This window comes from Etheostoma spectabile, chromosome 4 (genome assembly GCF_008692095.1).
Source record: "Etheostoma spectabile isolate EspeVRDwgs_2016 chromosome 4, UIUC_Espe_1.0, whole genome shotgun sequence".
NCBI lineage: Eukaryota > Metazoa > Chordata > Actinopteri > Perciformes > Percidae > Etheostoma > Etheostoma spectabile.
In genome coordinates, this window is record NC_045736.1 from 3,203,109 (window position 1) to 3,226,277 (window position 23,169).

The 23,169-nt window shown below is 41.5% G+C and overlaps 1 protein-coding gene across 3 annotated transcripts in view; it reads left to right on the top strand.

Annotated features, from left to right (window-relative positions):
- Positions 1-23,169, top strand: part of hdac4 (histone deacetylase 4) — a gene marked incomplete in the record, with an annotated part of 176,687 nt that overhangs the window by 106,249 nt on the left and 47,269 nt on the right. For 2 of the 3 annotated variants that reach the window (XM_032512920.1, XM_032512922.1), the window contains 10 exon segments: positions 7,887-8,105; positions 8,654-8,799; positions 9,665-9,836; positions 12,144-12,264; positions 13,486-13,604; positions 19,807-19,935; positions 20,289-20,395; positions 20,898-21,017; positions 21,268-21,481; positions 21,878-22,089. In XM_032512920.1, coding sequence (XP_032368811.1) covers positions 7,887-8,105; positions 8,654-8,799; positions 9,665-9,836; positions 12,144-12,264; positions 13,486-13,604; positions 19,807-19,935; positions 20,289-20,395; positions 20,898-21,017; positions 21,268-21,481; positions 21,878-22,089 — 1,559 coding nt within the window. 3 annotated transcript variants of the gene reach the window in all.

Genomic DNA, 23,169 nt, shown 5'->3' on the forward strand with positions numbered 1-23,169 from the left:
GGGGGGGGCAAAGTCAGAGTCAGAGACAGACTGGCACATAGAGGGATAGATGAATAGATGTGGGACAGAGAAGATGAGGCACATTTCCCCAGCTATGTTTTTGTCAGGTTTTGGTGAGTTAAGCCAGATTTTTATCATGATGCAGTAGGGGAACCTCACAACTCTGTGGGATTTCACAAAGTAAACACAATTTTCCATCTGGAAATCAACAGAGTTTATCTTACTTCCGCCCTTCATCTTTAATGATTTGTCAGAGCTTTAATGTTCCTTTCGCTGCTACACATTTACAACACTTTAGAAGCTACTGCATACTTTAAAAAAATCACCTAGTATTCAGTCATAGAAAATGCAATTTTTCTTTTTTAAACTGATATTTTTGACTTGCAAAATTTTGATCATCATGTGATGATAATGTAAGAACATGAAGACATTTACCCTTTTTTGATCCATACATCTACACATATTGTACCAGTTTGGTTAAAATGTCAGCGTGTAGTATGGCCATGGCTGCACCAGAGATGTTTGCATCGTCATGCCCTGTGCTGTCAGGGAGAGTTAGCTTGTGCAAGCGCCTCTCCTTCTGTTGGCTCAGCACCATTACTTCATGCCACATTCACAGAGTTCCATCCTTGTACGCTGGGCTAATTACTTCACAGGTGCCCGCATCCTGCTGTGTGCTGTATGTCGCCCTGTTTGTTTGCTGCCATTCACAAAGCTTTGTTAACTGTAAACACTACAGAACATTACATTCAGCTGAGCAGAGCTGCTGTATGTGTTTTGCCATGCAGTACTGGGATCCTGCAGAGCCATGTCAACTTGACATGTATTTTTCACCAGAATATACATTATGTGTGGTGTAGCCAGACCTTCCGAGGTCTGGCAATGCGAAACTAGTCAGATGTGACACAGATGTGTCTCCTGTGTGCTATCAAGTCTTTTGACAACACTATAAACCCACAATGAAACTGATTCTAAAACAAGTCTTCACAGTAAAACTTTGATCCAAAGGCTTCCCACCTTTGTCACATAATGGCATGAATTACCAAAACAAAACTATTGAAGTAAAATCTTTTACTCTGGACACTGCAATGACTTATATATTGAGTTTTATATATATATATATATATATATATATATATATATATATATATATATATACATATATATATACATATAAAATAGAAAACAAGTTTGTGTGGTTCAGGTGTGGGCTGTAGTGTTGACACATAAATACCATCCAGCATATCACAAGGTCTAAGCTGCCTCTGTACCTCTGTGTGTAGCTAACATCACAAACCTGCAGACGGCTAAAGCACTCAATCAGTGCAATGGTATGTGCCAGCAGCCAGTGTGGTTAGCCTTTGAGTAGCTGGTCTGTGGAGTGATCACAACACTTTCTCTTCCTCTCCATTTCTCTCCCTCTGTGCTGCCTGCGCTTGTATCTGTCATTATTATTATTATTATTATTAATATTATTATTATTATTACTATTACTATTTTCAGCAGTCAGCCATTGATCCCTGGTCTGTAAGTGACCAGCCATATTAACAGAATAGACACTGTACACTCTACATAGAAATCCAATATTACACAATACAAAAGTACACAAAAAACAGATTTTTGTCTAGACGCACTTCCATTTCAGTCAAGCGCAAGTGTGCTTTATTGTACTTGCCTGTTTAACCCTTGTGTTGTCCTTGGGTCCAATTTGTTTTCAAAGTTTTTGTATCAGAATGATGGGTTTCTTACATCCAAATGGCCCAAACATAACTTGGATGCATATATGTGTTGTAAAGAAGCCATACAATGTTCTTTGCAGGTAAGAGTAAAAATGATTTCTATTGAATTTCGGGTGTTTATTCAATTTTATAGCATTTCAAAAAAATGCGTAAAGGTTTTACAACAGTATTCTGACTAAACTTTAACATACCAGTCTGTGATCATCCACTCAACATCCTCAGATTTTTTGTCAAAATAATTCAGAATTTCTGGGTTTTTTTAACTAAAGAATTAGGTTTGTTGACCACGAGTAACCAAAAAGGGTTGAAAAAAGTTACAAATGTTTAAAACAGAGTCAAAAGCATACTAAAGCATTGGAAAAAGCACAAAATAAATATCATTTTCAATTTAGACCCGGAAGGAAAACAAGGTCGACAAATGGAAATGAATGGTCGACGGGAAGACAACAGGAGGATTGATAAATTCAACTGTAGTCCAAACGGCTTGTATCTAGTAGGGTGTAGTAGGTGGGTGTGGTTTAGCTTAGGTTTTTTATTCAGGTTATTATTTATATCAGGTCACATAGTTTTGAGAACCAGTTTGGCTTGAGGTCAGGGCCCACTTAGGCCACCACCTAGTAGTTTTGGTGGCTTTATTGATATTCTGCAGGTATCTTCATTGACACTGATATTAACCCCCCACCACCCCTAGTCACTACACTTGGCATGAACCTACATCCTGGACTATACATCTACCCATTGCACATTCTACAGATTTTTTTTCACATTCTGCATCATTGCATCATTGTTTTCTAATTCTGATTTAGTTGGCAGAGACACTCACTTCGACCTGTTGAGCTTATGAATCACGATTTTCGCAAATCATCGCTCAGTAACTAGTTCATATTTTGATAGGATTTCATTAGCTGGCTTTTAGTGAAGTTCAGTGAAAAGTCATGGGTTACTTTATGTGCATTCATTTTCCTAAAGGGACTGCTTGGACTTTCTTGTTTTGGGGGTGGCAGGGCTGTAGGAGCCCCACATGCCTGTGAAAACAAACAGCCCTTTGAGGCCTGTGGCATGCTTACTGAGTAAGGAACTTGGCGAACCGTGCATAAATGGCGTGAGGTTGAGAGAGAGTGCAGAGGCTAACTCCAGGGGCCACCCATAGCCCTATTTAGAAGAAATTGGGATGGCAGGTCTTCCCTTCTGAAGCTTGCCAACGCAAGTCTGCATGGGAAAATATATAGCAGATAGGGCGTTAGTTGGGGTGATGCTCCATGCATGTTTGGCACAGTGGTGCTAGAATTGCTTGCAGAGGGGTTCTTCTGAATAGGTTCTAATGGTGCAGAGTGACACTTGGTTTGAAGAGCACTGACCCAACACAAGGTTTTGTTTGTTTGGCCCAGATGTTTGATGCTTTTCATGTTTGTAAACAGTTGGCAGGCATGTGTGTGTACATGTATGCGTTTACGGACAATGGGAAGTCGGTGGGCTGATTGTTCGAGCTGGTTCACAGAGAAAGGCTTGTTTGGATGATTGGCAACACGGATGATTGGCGCTGCCTTTCAGATTGACAATCAGTCTGCCTCTCTTTCTATACGTATGTATGTGGAAGTGACACAAACATACACGCTTGTAGGTCAGAGGTCCAGGAATCATTTTAACATGCACATGTACACACAGCTCCCTCATTAGCAGAGATGGCAAAAGTGCTCACCTTCCGTACTCAAGTAGAAGTACAAAAACTTGTGTTAAATACTCTGGTAAAAGTTGAAGTACTGATTTAACTTATTTGTAAAAGTCACATGTATGATCATTGTGACTGGGGCTTTAGGTTAGTAACATTCTGACTGAGTAGCAAGATATGAATTCAGTTTCTCTTTTCGTTTAAAGGAATCTACACGTATGTGTGTGTGCGCTCAGATATGGCAAATAAAGGATGAAATGTGAATTACTAAATAGACATTAATTAAGAAGTCCCCCATGTTTATAGAGTTACGCAGCAAATTGGCCAGGAGTCATTCTTGATGGCTACTATCTCAAACATCTCTTTCAGATAAGGGTCGCGAATGTCTTGCTGCTTGTCTGCCAAATCTCTTGGATCTCCGTTTCCTTCATTTTCAATCATGTCGCCGGCCATATTCCTATGTGCTAACGTTACCGCCATCAAGCTGCAAGGATTTGTCGCAAATGACTGACGCCGAATCTGTCGAGTCGTCCACCAAACTCCACCAAAATTATTTGAAACTAAAATAACAAGCCAATTTTGTCAAATGTAAGGAGTAAAAAGTCGGCACAAAAATAAATAGCAAAGTAAAAATATCTGAAAAATATACCTGAGTACAGTAAAGTAAGTAGTAAGTATTTTCAGTTTACTTCCCATCTCTGCTCACTAGTACATGCCTGATCTAAACTCTTGGGGGGGAGGGGGGCAATGGATGAAAGAGCCTAATAAATGTTGATAAAAGCAAGAACAGTGTATGTTTGAGTAATCAACACATAAACCAGATTCTTGTGGACTCCTGTAGACTGGCTTATCATTTTAAACAAATGACTACTAATGTCCAGCTTTCAAACACCTCCTCACAATTGTAGTGACACACACACACACACACACACACACACACACACACACACACACACACCAGTAAAGCACCAGCATGTCTGGCCCGGCCACACCCTTTCTGCTCTCCCTGCTGTCCCGTTGGGTGGTGTTGAGTTTCCTCCCGCACTATAAAGCTGCCCGGTACCAAAGATGTCATTGGCTATCTCAGCAAGTAACTGCAACTCCACTCGCCACCTCATTGGTCACTGGGGATGCCAGGGCATCCATGATAGGTCAGAGATGCTCTCCACTGGTTTTACGTTATTGATAAACTGGCAGAGGGCTCGGCATGGTGCAAGGTGCAAGGTGATTCTCTATGGAGCAAAAATCGATCAGAAAGAAGGCTAAATTATACACAGGAGGTTTTGATCTTGAGTTCAGATATCAAGCACAAATCGACTATTCATTTGGTTGCATGTGTTTGAAGATTTTGTCGTGCAGAAGAAGCTTAAAGCCTTGCCAACTTGTCCATCTCACAATCGTTCTTGTTTAGTTTCCTTGTTTTTTTTTGTAGCACACAGCAAAAAAACTAAAAAGTTCTAAAACTAGAGATCTGGTTCACTGGTTTATCTTTATATAGCCTACACATATAAAGCTCATGCTGCATACGACCTCTAATTATATCAAGCACTGCCAGTTTTACATGGAAAAATTAGGCCTGCACATCATATTCCAGTTACATATCAAGTCTTCAAAGTTTTTTTTTTTTGTCTTGTTTCCCTAATGTCGTGATGTTGGGTTATACTACTGTTTGTGTGTAAGCGGCTGTGTTGTTTGCTTGTTTTGAAAAAAAGAATCTGATTGCACTAATACTCTGGTTTTTGCATGTCAGCCATGTTGATCCAAGGATATTGCTTTTGCTGGGTTTGCTCTCAGTATACATGTTTCAACGGCACCACAGGCCTGTAGGCTGCACTACTTTACCGGATTAATCAAAGAAAGCAGAATACAAGTTGCAGATTTAAAGAAACATAAGGGATGCAAGACAAACAGTCGTTTCTATTTTTGTGTTGTTAACTTTAGATGTTTCTTTCTGCAATGGGGGCTTTAGTGTCTTACCTACTTTTTGACTTGGCATTTGTAGGACTCATACCTACAAATGTGGGCTGTGGCTCAGTGGTTGAGCCGTCCCCAGCCAATTGGAAGGTTGGTGGTTGGTGGTTTGCTGTCCCATGTCGAAGTGTCCTTGGGCAAGACACTGAACCTAGAGGTAGAGTGTAAATGTGTGTGAGTGTTTATCTGATGAGCAGGTGGCACCTTGTATGGCAGCCTCGGCCACAGTGTATGAATGGAAAAAGCACTTTGAGTAGTCGTTAAAACTAGAAAAGCGCTACATAAGAACAGTACATATACCTGTGACCTTTTTGTTTAAGGATGTTATGTCTAACCCTGTGTTTTAGTGTAGTGTCTATGTAGATTGTGACTGATACAGAGTGTGTGGCTTTTGGTCATATTGTTGTCTATATCCTCTCAGATGTGTGATGGCTCTTGGAATCTATCTTCTTTAACATTACACACAACTTTGCTTTCTCTGTAGGAGACACACACACACACACACACACACACACACACAGAGCACAAACAGTACGCTGTCAGCATTGCACCTACTGTAAGCAAATGTAGCCTTACTTGTCACATATACACACTAAAAGTAGACACTTACATGCTCAAATACACACAGTAAGTCTGTATGCGTGTCAGCAAATCCCTGCTGCAAAACTCGTGTTGCAGGGGGATTGTTTTTGCTCTGTGCTGCCATGTTTCATCATTCTATCCGTATGTGTGTGTGTGTTTGTGTGCGCGCTATTTTGTCATCTGTGTGGAGGGTTCCTTGGTTTCTCTGAGAATGATGTTTTTATGGATGTAGGTAGAGGTTAGAGCTGAGTTTCCAATGTCAAGTAATTACCAAAAATCATTGAGCAAAAAAAAGATGAGGACCGAAAATTCTAATTTTCTCCGGTGAAAATAATTCTTGCTGCACAATTTGAATTGTGTTAAAATAGGCTAGAGAGATTTTCATATTTTTCCTTCGATTAAAACAATGATGTTTTTATTCATTAAAAAAAGAAAAAAACTGCATCTAATTGAATGTATTAGACTACTGCAGCTTTACAAACTACAAGCAGTGACAAGCAAGCAGGAAAGTCAAAGCCCAGGCCATGGCTAACAGGGAAATATTGTTAATTACTTTATAAAACCAAGCAGCAGTCTAACGTAGGCCACAGTGAAGAGGACCAAACGGCTGATGCCGTACCCGTCGTTCCAGCCAAAAAGAAGAAAAAAAACGTATTAGCCTATAGTAGTTCAGCATTATTGTTATACTCTCATATACTGACCTTTTAATTGTTTTAGTATATCTGGCTTGCAAACTTTATTTTTTTTTTAAACGTTATGAGCAAGTTTGTACTGTAATTTGCATTGTTTTATTATTTAACAATCTAAACGTAAATTATTTTGATTCAAATTGGCACTTTATAATTTTATAAGCCAGTTTTCTTGCAAAAGCTGTAATTTGTATTATTTCCTCTGCCTAGCAAATGGAAAACGGGCCTTTTTAATTCAAATCGGCACTTTGAAATGTTATGTGCATTAATTTGATAGTTTTGGCCTCTCTGCCTATAGCGAGCAGCCTCAATAAAGATAGTTTGAATCTACATACCTTGATAATAGGATTCTTTATGTAGCCTGCTTGTCCCAATAAACACAGGAAAAAAAATGAAATCTCAAAGGTCACATTACCAACATAAAATGTTTTTTTTTTAGCTGAAACACTGGTGTAGAGAGTATTTAATAGAGGCTTTCTCTATATTTTTCTCCCACCACAGCACAGACTGTCACTCAGATGATCTCAGGCTCTGTTAATCACAGACACAGTTTGTGTATTTAGTGTTTTGCTAATGCTCTTACCCAATGAGTACAACTCTAAAACAGGCTTAACTCCCTTGTTTGCCAACAACCAATGTGAAGTGTAATGCCGAGTGCAACAGTGTCAGACAGCTGATGTAAGCGTTCATTCGTCGTATTTGGATCAGAGAGGACATGGTGTTTTGGCTGCTACCAAAGGATATTACACATTTTGGACCTTGAATTAATTATGTAATTGTACTATAAACTGATATTCAAAGATGAAAATTACATAAATCTTCTTTAATAACTCCCCTTGAAGACTGGGCTTTTAGCTGTGTTGAGTCTCCAACTCAACGCTGTAGTTAAAATGTAATTTTTTTTCCTGCCAAGTTGAACTCCGCAACCCTCAGAGACAAATCTGCTGTTGGGGTGTAAATCGTCACGGCACAGACAAATTGTGGAAAGCAGACATGCTGCTTACATCTTACCGGGAATCTTTGAATGTTTTATAAAAAAAAAAAATTGTTTATAGAAAAAGATTGGATGACGTGTGTGTGTTCTTTTTTTGGTTCATTTTTAGCCTGTGATTTGCAACTTGGTTTAGACTCTAGATATTTGCATTGTTAATGTGTATGGATGCTACATGTTTAAACTCCTCCATCCTTACGTGCTTGGTTCCTCCACTCTTCCATCTTCTCTCTCTCCTCCTCCAGTGGATGTGAGCACGGCGGCACTGCCCATGCAGGTGCCCCCCGCCACCACAGCCATCCTTCCCATGGACCTACGCGTAGTGGACCACCCCCACCACCACCATCACCACCACCACCACCTCCAGCAGCCCTCCTTCGGACTGGCTTCCCAACCCCACCCTACACCGCCCGTCTCCACAGCTTGCCCCGTGTCCTCCGAGCCAGGCCGCGGGACAGTCATTAGTAAGTAGGCATGGTCTCTGGTATGCCTGGGTATTGGCAATAATTTTCCAGATTAATTAGATTCCAAATCAAAAGGTCCTGAATTGATTTTATTCCCGATTTAGTTTTATTTTCAATTCGATGTCAATTAGGTTAGGGATCATGTCAGTTAAAATACCAATTTAGCTTGGATATGAAATATATTGTACTATTGTACAAGGTTCCCTCTAACCTTGTGCATTTTTAATAGAATCAAAGTTTACATTTTTACATTTAGTTACATTAATGCACTTTTTATTGAACATGAACAAACAGTAGTGCAGCTCTACAGACTCTACAGTCAGTGAGGACTGAGTGATATTTCAATCCCATATCTTGAGGTTACAGAGGGACCCCTTTGAAAAGGGCCATGCCAGTTTTTCCCTCACCAAAATGCAGCCTAACTTTGGAGGGTTACCAACAACCAATGTGAAGGTCTGGTCCGTCTTGTGGTTTTAGGCCGCATCCTGGCTAGTTACTACAAACACCCCTACCCCCAGATGCTCTAATGTCTTGAAAATCTCCTACAGACCCCCCAGAGCAGCAGCTGCAGCAGGAGCTGGTAACTCTCAAACACAAGCAGCAGCTCCAGAGACAGCTCCTGATCGCCGAGTTCCAGAGGCAGCACGAACAGCTGTCGCGACAACATGAAGTCCAGCTGCAGGAACATGTCAAGGTGAGTGGACGTGGAGGGAGACCTTCCTCGGATACAGCGACTGTAGGACTGTTCTCATTAGAAATGCACCTTGTGAAGGATAGGAGGAAGCATGTGCATATGTACACTTAAGTGATGTGAGTGTAATCTGATCTGGTGCCAGTATTTTTGCTGCTGCGTCATCCTCATAGGAACCTTGGCCCCAATAAACCTTTGTGAATTTTGCATGTGACTCACTTTGCTAAAAAGCCTCCCTGGGGTTGCCCCAAGCACAAGTCAGCCAATGAGGACGATCAGTCGGTATGAAAATAACTCTGATGTTTATTCTACAGGCCTGGGCAGTACATCGATATTATATTGATAAATGAAGCTAGATATTGTCTTAATTTGTGGATAGCGCTAAATCGCAATATGACAAGTGTTTTCTTGTCCTGGTTTCAAATTTCGCAAAGTGGTGTAATTTAAACTTACCAGACTGCAATAGCTGTTTTTTTATTTGGCTTTACACACTTAGTTATTATATCAACAATACCAATGATTATTTATCTAAAATCTAAATGAGTAAATATTTTGTGAAAGCACAAATAGTTGCAATATTGATGTATTTGGTCAAAAATATTGTGATAGTTCATTTTATCTGTATCGCCCAGCCCTATTCTCCAGTCTGCTTAGTCTTATGCTTAATTAAGCATCTTGGACTCGGCTTGGTGATGTCAAGTAGTAGAACAGCTAGCTTTCAAAACATGGATTCTGTACAGTAGGCCGTGGCTACACTACACTCAAAACAGGGTCTTCTCAGCGGCGACGTGTTTTTTGCGTGTATCCTGTGTAGTGTCCTTTACCCATCTTCTTTGTCTCCTTGTACTTTCTTCCTTCTACTGTACAGTCTTGTCTCTCTCTCCACCAGCACCAACAGGACTTACTGGCGCTCAAGCACCAGCAGGAGCTGTTGGAGCACCAGAGGAAGATGGAGCAGCAGCGTCATGAGCAGGAGATAGAGAAGCAGCAGCGGGAACACAAACTGCTACAGCTCAAAAACAAGGAGAGGGGACAGGAGAGTAAGTAGCAGCTGCTAGCAAGTGTGATGGCATGATTATACATTACACATACAAGGCATCTAAAAAATTGTCCTATAATGTGATGAAAAGTCGTCTGAAGATCATTAGTAAACCTAAAGTAATTTGACAGAAAACAAAAACAAAAAGTCACCTCCAACAGGAGATCAGTTATAAGTTTTAGTGGACTGGTATTGCTGGGGTTTTAGTATGTTATAAACAAATAACGTTGTCATGTGTGACCTGTCATACTATGACTTTCCATCTACTGAATGCTGCCCACATCTCTTGTAACTGTGCTAAAGCACTGTGTCATATTATGACAGCAGGTGTTGGAGAGAATTGGCCCCTCCATCCCCTACCTGTCCTTATTGTGCCCACAGTCAGAACAGCCTGACCTTGCACATTTACCACAGGGAATATCACAAGAAGAGGAGCAAGCCCTTCAAGTTGCACACGCCTTCGTTTTTTATAATTTGTTCTCTCTTCCTAGCGTCATTTAGTCTGAGGAACAAAATGACAGCAATCAAGTTAAACCAGGCAATTTGCCGTTCCGTGATGTCATTCATTATTTTTTTGTTTCTTTTTAAAGGACAATCTTGTTAATTTCAACTTTGTTGCCTTGGGCATCATTGCACGTTTATGGTAACATGGTGCTCACCAAACTACTTGCTGAGACCTGGGAACACAACAACATTTCTACAACAAAGTCAGAAACACAAGCTGTCGAACGGTCAGACTGGTTGTTTAGCAAGTTAGCCAAACCGCTTTATTCAGCGATAAAATCAAAAACATGCTAGAACTACAGCAAAAAGAGAAAGTGAGAGATGGATTAGGATGTACAGTAGATCTAAAGAAATCTGCAATGGATGCTTACAAGTGGATTATTCATTTTATTCATTGACTCCTTTTTAACAACGTTGTCACAAACCTTAGCAATTCATTTGGTGTGTAAAAGCTATCATAAGCAATATAACTAATAGCCAAACCTCTGAAACCAAAGTCATTCTTTGATATTTATCATTCGGATTTGAGAGCACTGATGGTACATTTACTGTCAGGAGTCATGCTAATCCTGCTGCAGAGTGCTCTCACCTGGACTAACGAAGAAAGCTAACCTGTTATTAATATTCAAATGAGCTGTTACGTATTTCTTTTCTGGCAGGAGTTAATGTGTGTAACTGCTTTTCTTGTTCCTGTAATTGAGGTTAAAGACATTAAAGTCTTGAGTTGCTATTTAAAGCACTTTGGATTGCCTTGTTGTTGAAAAGGTCTATTTACATAAACCTCCCTTATTAAATCTAGTACTTTGTGTTTGTATCTACTTAACACAGGGCTCTAAAAATATGGTGCTTCCTTTCATCATTCTGGTGTACACATTTACATAAACCACGCCTGATTTGGAAAGAGCTGCTAATGAGGAGAAAATGATTCACTCTTAATTATGGTTTTTGTTAGTACTGTATGGCTGTAAAATGCTGCTGTGGGGGTTTCAGTATGGTGGACCCACATTTGGAAGCGTTTTCTGCCAGTAAATTCCTTTTCTTCAATCGTTCTCTGCTAGTCAAAGTGAGCCTACAGTTTGACGTCTGTGGAAAGAGCATTGGGCTGTAAACAGAGGAAGCTTTGTTAAGTACTGCAATAAATTGCATAGAAGGCCGTCTCATAAAAGCCAATTTCCTTCAGTGGCAAAGTGGACATATTGCGATGTCAGCGCTTCCTGCTGCACCGTGATTTAGAGAGCACACTGTATATTATCTGTTGTCACATTCACATACTGTATTTACCACTTTCTTTCCCAAGCTTGACACATAACCTGTTATCACTCCCACTGTCACATTCTTAGAAAAACACCTCCACTGTTATTTTTCTGGTATTCTCATAACAGCCCCCTTTATTGCGCTTATTGCTTTATTTCTCTCGGTCTCTATTTCCCTTCTCACTCATCCATGTCTTCCCTCCCTGGACAATTGGTTTGTAGCTGTGATATGAGAGTGGTAATTGAAGAGAGACCAGGAGCCGAATGTTACTCATGATGTTACTCATGATGTTACTCATGTGTTCAATGCGAGTTACACAGCACTGCTGTCGGTTCTGTGGAATTTTAGGGGGAAACTGATGCCGCTCCGCTTGTAGTTACAAACCCATTATCTGTCCAAGTATGAATGGATGTTGTTAAAATACTAATGTTAGTCACTGGGATTGCAATACGGAAAGAAGTGTTTTTTTCATAAGAGGCAATAAGCTTTATAATAAATAAAACTTTGGGATACTGAGCTCCCTGTGTCCCTCTGTATCTCTCTTTGTCAGGTGCAGTTGCCAGTACAGAGGTTAAGATGCGACTTCAGGAGTTTGTCCTGAACAAGAAGAAAGCCCTGGCTCAGCGAAACCTAAACCACTGTCTGCCCAGCGACCCACGCTTTTGGTATGGGTGAGTGTCACAGCCCACCACTGCAGAACCACTCATGGATTGGGATGTGAATGGTTGTGAAGGAAGAATGTGTGCGATTATAAGTCCAAATTCAAGTTTATGTCAGGAGAGATCTCCAATTTACATATTATTCGCAAAATACGTTTAATTTGATATGTGATAAATACACATGCAGAACAAGAGCAGAGCTTTTTTTGTGCTCAACATGCAGCTCTTTGTCACTCATTGTGTCACCTAACCGCCTGCCGTTATAAATGTGCATCAATTCTATAGCTGGCATCATTGTCAAATTAAAAATGCATGTCTTTCTTTAGAAAATCTGAACAACAAATCATGAAGTTAGTTTATACCTATAAAATACAGAACAATTGCAGAAAAGCTCCATTGGAAAACAAATGAAGGACAAGATCCTGTTCTTTCTGCTCTATCATAATGACCTTTTAGACATCTGTAAATGCTACTTTATGATTCTGCATTGTCTGGTTTCAAAGAATAAGGATTAAAAAGAAGAAACATTCATCACACATATACAGAGACATGTGGGAAGGAACAAGGCTTTTTCCTGTTTATGTTTGTAGTCAGTGATTGACAGCTGGCTCTCTTTGAGGTGTGTTCATGTGCGTTTGAAGTGGGTTGAGAGAAAAGACAATGGCACCTCTCCTGCGGTTTAAATATTTGAAAAGGCTTTAAGCAGTCAAGCTTTTCTGCCAAGACAGGAGATGATAGAACAAGCCGAAGAGGGTGCCATCAGTGAGGACAATGTTCTATCACTGTCACCCACATCACCATTTCTCCGATTTTATATGTCCTACCTGTTTGATTTCTCCTCAGTTCTTCTATAGATCTTTCCCTCTTTAAACCTCATCCCTGCTCTCATCTTGCATCTCTTACCTCACCCGTCTTTCAGTAGGAAACTAGGCCTCAGCCTCTTTGCAAGTGTTCAGTCTCAGTCCCTTCTCTCTACTCTCTGTCTCTTTCTCCATTCCACTGACAATGTTGTCACTGCTGTTGCATCTTTTAAAGTGTTGGCCTTTGGGAGGGACATGGATGCTGTCTTTGTCCCAACAAAAGACAGCATCCATGTGTGTGTGTGTGTATGTGTGTGTGTGTGTGTGAGATTGGGTCTATGGGAGGTCAGGTAAGGTACAGTAGGTATACAGCACGCCTTGCAAGCATACATAAATACTGATGTACTTAATATATATTTTTATTTTTTTGTAGAAAAACCCAGCACAGCTCTTTGGACCAGAGCTCTCCTCCCCAAACCGCTTTGTCAGCGTACACCCACCCAATGCTGGGCACATACGACTCAAGAGACGACTTCCCGCTCCGCAAAACAGGTACAGAATGATGCCAAGATTTTTTTCTGGGGTATTGTTACTTTCTGATATCCATATTTCTCCACCTCTTAAACCAGCCACCCACTGGCTGGGTGGGTGGAGAGTTAAATTATATATTTAAGAACCTTACAACCAGTAAAAATTGTGTTAAATGAATAGATCAGCATTTTGGGAAATATGTTTATTTGCGTTAGATGAAAGATTTAGACCACTCTCATGTATGTGTGGTAAACATGTAGCTGGAGGCAGCAGCCCGTTATCCTAGCTCAGCATAAAGACTGGAAGCAGGAGAAAACACTTAGCCTGGCTCTGTCCAAAGGTAACAAAATCAGCCTCCCAGCCCCTGTAAAGCTCACTAACCTGAGCTAAGCTGACATTTCTTTTCCAGCAGCAGGGAGGCAAGAAGCGGACACCAGGAAGTTACTGGTTTCAGCCAAAAAAAATGATCCTAAATTATCTTTAAACGTAATGCTTTCCTGCTTTCAAGGTCTTACAGTAAATGAATGAGGAAATTTTCAAGGATTTGAGCCTGAAAAAGATTTTCTTACTTCTATTCAGCCTTTTCATCAGGTGTAGAACCTTTGGTAAAAAAAGATTTCTTTTTCAAAGCCAGTTGGCTATTCTCCTGTTTTAGACATTTGCTAACTCATTCAGGCACTCTCCTTCCCAGACGTCATAGATTAAACTGTTTAACAAAACAGCCCTAGCCTACAATGGAGTGTCCTAGGAAGCACATACAAGGCCCCATTTTCTGCATTTGTCATGCAGCAGACTGTTATTTCTCCGTCCTTCTGTCCAAGTCAAGTATGGCCAGGCTGTGATTGTTCACTTACTGTCCACAGCTGCTTTGGCAGTATTGCTGCCTGCTTTTACAGCTGGAGGCCCAGCTCTGTGTACTTTGCACTCTTGGCCACCTGCTGTGAGCTGGAGGAAGGAATGAAATTTAAATCCAGGCATATGACCTCAGACAGCTGGTTTCAACTTTCAGCGACACTCAAATTTAATTCAGGGATTTTTTTGGGGGGGTGAGTGGTACTGAGAAATATTCACAATTTACAGTTTCACAGTTCATACTGACACAAAGTGCAACAGGCACTATAGCCCAACACCTTATGGTCCACATACTGTCTATGGAGAACATTTCAGGAGAAATTGAGCTGAAAGCAGAGTTCTTTGTCTCTTTGTGAGGAAGGGCAGAGAGGGAATACTGACATGTACACACACACACACACACTGCTGCTGAGAAACTGTTGTGTCAACAGTGAGCAGACATACTGCAGATGAGATTAGATGGGCAGACAGAGATGAACTGTGTTCAAGAGGAAGTGAGTGACAGTGGTCACCACAGTTGTGCTCTGCTCTGACGACCGGAGCTGTCACACATGACGTTTTTGCCTGTGGTAACCCATTTTTTTTGTAATGCATGCGTGTAAATTATAAATGTAGGTTAAGAAGCGAGGGCCAGACGTACAGTATATTATAACAGAGGCTCATTGTCCAACTCTGAGAGGCTCTGTGATAATGGAGAACACAGAGGGCCACTTTGAGTGCTGTGGCAGGAAGTCTGTTAGGCCTTCATGACAGATGCAGACTTGTCATGCTGACCCCCTTTGTCACTCACCCTTTCTCTCTCACACACACACACACACACACACACACACACACACACACACACACACACACACACACTCTCCCATTCACATACCACACTGAACATTTAAACCCTGCAGACTTCCATATTTTTTGTTTAATTTGTTTTTCATTTTGAAACTCCTATTCAGCGCAGAGTATGGTGAATGAACTAGTGAACTAGTCAAGTGGTTCCCAAACATTTTGATACGATTTTGTGTCAGGGTCCTGCATCTTAATAGGATGTATGCTTTTTGTTTTTTTTATTACAGAAAGTGCAATAAATGACCTAAATAGTCAATACATTCTGTCATTGTGTTACTTATGGATGGTGTGAAAATAAGTGATTACCCTTTTTGGCAAGGGTCATTTTAGATATTGAGCCTAAACACTTCTGTGGACAAAGATGTTTTTTGCTTTAACATGCCTATTAAAAGTGATAACGAAGGATTGTGGATGTTGCCTTTAACCCACTGACCAAGACTAAACCCTCTCTTCTGATGCCATTGGAGATAACTTCCATGTTGTTCTCCTCCAACACTCAATCATCTTCCTTCCACTTGAATCCCCACTGATTGTTGGACTTGTTTGTGGACTGTATCCACTTCCAGGTATATAACTAAAGCAAACTCATAGGTGAAAGCCTGGTATTTTATGCATCTAACCTCAAACCCATCGGTTTTGACCTTCACAGTATTTTGCTGTTTACCACTTGGGTGTCACAATAACCAATAATGAGTAACACTGATTTTAACAATCGCATGCCACCTCAATGTAAAGGCCTGACTCTTTCAGAAGCAACTATCAGAAGACAAATGTATTTTGAGAAAAGCTTAGAATTAAACAGTAATTATGAGCACAACACCCTGTTTACACTTTAATTTGGCTAAAATAGATTTACAAACAAACCTGCCTATATGTCTAGAGTGTCTGTCTATCTACAGTCTGTCCCTCTAACCCATATATCTAATGTATCATCAACATATATTTCTGGGAAGCTCCAGCTGATGAGTTTCAGCAAACTACTCTATTGATTTCAATACATCTTCCTCCCTTTCTGCTCTTCCTTGGAAGAGCAGCACAGCTTCCCCCGGCATGATGCTCGGGACTCCCATCTGTCAAAACAGATAAGCATCTGATCAATATGTTTTGTATCAGAGACCCAGTTTCCTCCTCCACCCTCTATTAAAATATTAAGCACCACTTATGGAGACGTTTAATCTGGTATTGATATGTCATTATATGGTACTTTACTGGGATGTGTACAGTTTTAATGTGTGAGAGTAAAGTCTTTTTTGCCTTGAAGATAACATATAGAGAAAAAGCCAATTAGAGAAACCACAACACAGCAATTTCTCTTTCAAGATGAGAGATTTGAGGCCACGTGTCCTTTGGTTGTTTTAGGCACGTAAGACGTACAGTGACGTATAAAGTGAATATACAATGGTACATGGAATTCAGCAACTTCCTTGCGTCTAAAGCCAATTTGGCCAATGGCCACCAATGCGTAGTGTGGAAATCTGTTTTTTAAAGTTACCTTTATAATGCCAGGACTGTGGGTTGTAGAGTGCAGCACAGGTCATTTTCTACCTTAGCAATACGTGTCCCCACAGAAGAAGATATGCATCGCTTGTACCTAACAAGAGAGCATGTGGCAGGGAGATTTTAAAATGCTGTTTTTGCGGTTTAGAAATGTTGTTTTTTGGGCCGTCAACATTGGAGAGTAGGACAGTGAAGTATGCTGTGACGAGGTGACACGTACACATTCGGCAAAGGTTGCCTCTAATATGTAGGTTTGTGTAGAACAAAAAACTAGGGAGGGAGGTTTGACAATGAAGGGGAGAGGGAGTTATGCCGGGGGAAAGTGGGGATTTAGAGGGAGGGACAGAGGAGCGGATGGGTGGTGGTGAAGGAGAGAGAAAGGGCTACAGTAAAATGCCAGCATCAGCAGTAAAACCAGTCTGGGCCCTCTGCAGCGAGTGTGTTCTCACGTGTGCACACTGGTGTGCTTTTGCCAAGTCGGCAGTAACACCCTTCAAAGTCACTGCGTCCTGAGGTGAACACCCCGTGGCGACCAGTGCCCAGCAAACACACACCTACTTCACCTTGCTTCTCTCTCTCCTTTACTATCCTCCCTCTAATCTTCCATTTATCTCTCTCTCTCTCTCTCTCTCTCTTGCTCTGTCTCCACTCCCCCTTTTACCTGTCCATGTCTTAATGACTCAGGTTGCACAAACACAACCTTGAGCACATCCCCCTCCTCTAATCTTTGCGTGCCTTGTCTTTGCTCCCCTGGTGACTCAGTTGGTGTCACCTTTGCAGCCCACTGTCACTAGGTCTTCACAGTGGAGGCTAATATTGTTTTCTGTCACACCTGGGAAACATTTGTAAGCAAAAAGAAAAGTTGTTTTTGATTTAGCTCGTGCATAGCCAAAAATAGGTGTGGCCACTTTTGACGGTGGAAACTCCACCATCATGGGTGTGACTTGAATAAGCATAGTAAGGCTATGGTGAATTTCCAGCACCAACATGGCTCATTTAATACTCGCATTGTTAACCCAATGGTAGGGTTGTTATTATTAGGGGACTTTCAAAGCACTTTTAGAATCAAACAAATAATGTGGAACGCTTGGGTGCACAATTACGAAAATCAGCAAATGCCAACATTCACATTATGTGCCTGCATAAATTAAACTAACACCAAATGTCTTTATTAACTTCTATATGGCAATAATTGTGGTAATGTCAAAATGTCAGACTACTACAATTCCCTGTGCAATAGACTAAAATTGAACTTTAATGCACCCTCATAGTCTGGCCTTCTCCTACTCTCCAGTTCAGCTAATGCATAGCATTTTATCCTGACCCACTCCATCCCTCTTAACAAGGACTTTGGAAGACTGCCCTCCACTTACAAGAAGCTCTTTTTTAAATAATTGAGTTTGATAAGTTCAGTGGCATGTTCCCCTTTAAAATTGAAAGTGCATTTGAAAAAGTACTTTGAACTTATACATTCACAATAGGTCATCTTATTCCCACCAACCACGAGGTACATTGAGGGCTGGTATCTTATTGAAGTACATTAAAACTTTGTGAAGCTTCATCCTATCTTGAAAAGGCTACAGGAAGCAAGGGCCAAAAGGGTTAGTAATGAACCTGAATGAGTCTTCTAAGAATAAATCGCTACAGTACACAAAGAAGAATAAATTACTTCCACTTGACTGTACCAAGAAGTCCCAGCTCCTTCTCTGAGGCTAATAAACTTAGCACGGTCCGTTTGATACAAGTCTGTGGGACGAGCGTTGGTGGGTCAACCGTCCGGCTTCAACTAATTAAACGGAATGAAACCAGTGGAGGAGGGAATAAAGCTCCCCACGTCTGTGGTAGTCTGACAGTGAGTCACCAAAGCAAGATTATCCAGAAAAGGTCAGGTCCTATCCTTGACAAGACAAGATTCTCAGAATATACTGAAAACTTGCCTCTTCTCTATCCGGCCATCATGTTGCACTCACCATTACAGCTTCAAAGCAACTTCAGAACGGTAGGCAGAGCCCCGAAAAAATAATATAATATTAGAACCAGGCACACACATCCCCTTCAGCAAACAAACATGATGACAGACAATGGCAGTTGTCTGTAATTGAAAGTGTCTGGAAACAAGCCGTGTTCACTGTCAGAGTGTGGATGCAGCATCATTAAGCGTTAAATGTAAATGTAAATGTGCTGTATTTATATAGCGCTTTTCCAGTCTTAACAACTGCTCAAAGCGCTTTTACATCTACAGGAACCATTTACCATTCACACACATTCATACACTGTGGCCGGGGCTGCCGTACAAGGTGCCACCTGCTCATCAGATAAACATTCATACACATTCACACTCCGATGCGCAGCACCGGGGGCAACTCGGGGTTCAGTGTCTTGCCCAAGGACACTTCGGCTGCAGGGGCAGGGATCGAACCACCAACCTTCCGATTGGCAGGCAACCGCTCTACCACTGAGCCACAGCCGCCCCTTGGATAGGTCAGGAGGACGCTGCCAGTTGGCTGCCTCTGCTCTTGTTGCAGGGTTTCCCACTGTCAGACGATGATGGCTAACCTCCGCTCCAGAATCTGTCGGTTAACACATACTCTGTGGTCTATAGGGACCAGCTTATTAGTCCCACTACAGGACCCTGATCAAGCTGCCACTTGTATGGCCCCAGCAATCCACCACAAAGCTGAGTACCGAAGAGACAATTTAGACAGAATCGGTACTTTTCTCATTAACGGGGCTAATTTGGGGTGTAACACATTCATATTTTTTAGAATGAGTGGCCCAGTTGGAAATCAAATGCTTAACGCTGCCATTGCTTTACTCTATCCACTTAGTTGTCTGCCACACATTTGTTAAATGAGATGGGATAAGCCACACTTGGTGACAAAAACATTACACTATTGGCATTATTTTTAATTGTCTTTCATATATATTAAAGAAGTTCTCGATTACTGTTTGGTCTTACTCTGGACTTAAATTTCTCCACCTTTTGAGTAAACCCTCCACCATGTCCCTGTCCCTCTCTGTGTCTTGCCAGCCTCTGAGCCCAACCTGAAGCTTCGTTCCCGGCTAAAGCAGAAGGTGACAGAGCGCCGCAGCAGCCCTCTTCTCAGAAGGAAAGATGGTCCTATCGCTACTGCCAAGAAGCGTTCCCTTGACTTGGCTGGTGAGCACCTATGTTGCGGAATTTCTTCTGTTATTTCATGATACAATTGTGAAAAACCTTCCCAGTACTTCGATAGATGAGTAAAAGAGATTGAAACATTCACATTCTAAATCATATCAGACATCAATGATTGGATTTTGCCTACCAAGATGGTTTATGATTGCTTATTGTTTTAAGTTTAAAATTTGAATACAAAAAAAAAAGTCTAATCCATACTATAATATGAACACACCCCAGAAGGACTATAACAAAATTAGGACAATGTATAACAGAGTCATATTTAATCACAGAAAGCTCAGCAGTTCAGACCAGCATGTTTGAAACATCTTATTTCTGTGCTGTGTGTGTTCTAGAGTCTGCATGCAACAGTGCACCAGGCTCAGGACCAAGCTCCCCCAACAACAGCTCTAGTAACATCCCAAGTGAGAACGGGGTCACTATCTCCAGCAGCCCAGGAGAGGTAACCTACATGACTGCATGTGTGTCTTTTGGTGTTCATGTGCATGGGACAGACAGGTGACCAGAGGACTCCAAGAGGATATTGACAATGTCTACCTCTTTGAGGGTGGTGGTAGATCAGTCTGTAAGGACTTGGCTTGGGACCGGCAGGGTCGCCGGTTCAAGTCCATGTTTGGAGTGTACAGAGTGTGAACTGGTAGCTGGAGAGGTTCCAGTTCACCTCCTGGGCACTGCAAAGGTGCACCAAACCCCCAACTGCTCAAAGCCCCCTCACTCTGACATCTCCCCATTAGTGCATGTATAGAGCCTGGACATGTGTGCGTATTTGTAATGTGTGTAATAATAGAGTGAAAAAATGCAGTTCTTAATCTTAATGGAGGGCTCAAGCTCTGTAAGTGTGCGTGCTTGTGTGTGTGTGAAACAGAGGCAAAGTAATGTATTGTATGTATGTACTTTGTGTCTATACTCTGTATTTACAGTAATACATGGTTGTGTGTGTTCAGGTCTCCCTGCTTCACAGGTTGGCTGCAAGGGAAGGTTCAGTTAGCCAGCTCTCTCTCTACACCTCCCCTTCTCTGCCCAACATCACCCTGGGACTGCCAGCCACAGGCCCTGCTAGCACTGTGAGTACAGTCTTTGCACAGTACATGTGTGAGATATAATACAGCATTATTTATTTCACCAAAGAATATTTAGTTTGCAAAACAGCTCTTGTCAATTATTTTTGGCAAGAAGGTGCCGATTCTATTTCTTCATCTCACTTCCATTCTGTCTCATTTGACCCTTCTTTGTCTCCATCCATCTGCCTCTCTCTGTATCTGCCTGCCTTGTTTCCTTCTCCTTCCTTGTGTCCCAATCTCTCTCTTGTTGTAGCTGATGTCCGGACACCAAAATGGTGAGAGTCGTCTGGCCTTGCCTGCGCTACAGCAAGGCATTCCTCTGACCCCTCCATTCCTGCCCACGGCCCACCTGCCCTCCTACTTGGCATCTTCAGCTCTGGACAGGGAGGGGGCCGGAGGGGGAACGGCTGGTCACAACCCCCTTCTCCAACACATGGTACTGCTGGAGCAGAGCCACAATCCAATGGGTCAGTAATCACAGCAACATTTATTTTCTTTACTTTTTAGCAATAAGCAGCTTGTGTTTTATTTTTATTACTATTATTATTATTACAGTATATTACTGACAGCATCATTTTGGCTCACTGTTTTATATGACTGTATAACTTTACATCAGTGATTTGCAGCATATGGGCAATTCTTTTCTATTATACGTATATTATATTTATTATATATTGTAAATAAGTATTTACTACTAGTTGTTTTTCAGTGAAATAGCTCTGCTCTTAGATATTATGTCACGTTTGCCTTGTCTCTGTCTCCTCTTAAAGGAGAATTGTTATGTTTTTTTAATGACCTGGGACTCAATTTTGTAATCATTTGCATCATGATAATCTCCTGTTACCACTCCATGTTTACAACAGTTGGTCTGGCTGGCCTCCCACTACCATCACCCTCTGTCTCTAAACTTGCGCGTGGCCACCGCCCCCTTGGAAGAACCCAGTCTGCTCCTCTGCCTCAGCAGCAATGTGGACAGGCCCAAGCCCTGCAGCAGCTGGTGGTGCAGCAGCAACACCAGCAGTTCCTGGAGAAACACAAACAACAGTTCCAACAGCAGCAGCACATCATCAACAAGGTAGCTCTGTGTGTGTGTGTGTGTGTGTGTGTGTGTGTGTGTGTGTGTGTGTGTGTGTGTGTGTGTGTGTGGTCATGCGTTGGTATCATACATCCATGTGTCAAGAATGGTATCTTAGGCAACATTTGAACAGTGTGGTAGAGCAGCCAGCTTGATAAGTGTTTGTGTGTGTGTATTTGTCCATCTACACAACACTGATTTGGTTAATGTCTGTGAATCCTGTTTTTGCTCCAAGAGCAGAGTGAATCAGCCTGCAATAAGCAAGTCTTCTTTGCCTATGTTCGTGTATCCCTTACTTCTCCCTGTCACCCTGGCAACTGTGGTCTAGAGGAAGCTGCCTCCATATACGGCCACACAGGAAGTGTGTCTTAGTGCATCATCGTGTGTGTGCGTGTGCGTGTGTGTGTGTGTGCGCGTGTGTGTGTGTGTGTGTGTGTGTGTGCGTGCGTGTGCGTTGCGTGCATGTGCGTACAAAAAATCCTTGTGGGGATTAGGCCCCATTATCTTGTGTTGTTGATGACTCCTTCTTCTTCAAGACACCGGGCTGTTATGACTCATGCTAATTAAGTCCATCTAAGGTGTATTTAACTAAAAGGAGAATTGTGACTAATGACTTTGCATTGCTTATTAAAAAATAGAAACGTATTACTTTAACATACCATATAATGACAACAACGTACAATTCTTTTTACTGTTTTAGGTGTGGTTGTTTCTTAAAACACCCCATCTGTCAGTTAGAATGCACTGAAGATTGTTAATCATTCAGAAAGATGTGATAAATCATAAACGGGTACCTCCAATTATTTTGGGCATGTTCTGGCCCCATGCTTTAAATTCATTGTGCTTTCATGCAACAGGATTTCTTCCCTAATTTAATGTACCAAATCACAAACCATTCAATGTAGACTCAATGTTAATTCAGACATTTACGGCAGGCATTGTGGTTGGTTAATAACCAGTTGATACATCATTGCACAGTTCAAATCTACAGTAACTAATGCAGACATCTCCAAACACGTAATATTGGCTTAACAAATATACAGTGGGGCTTGAAAGTTTGGGCACCCCAGGTAAAAATGT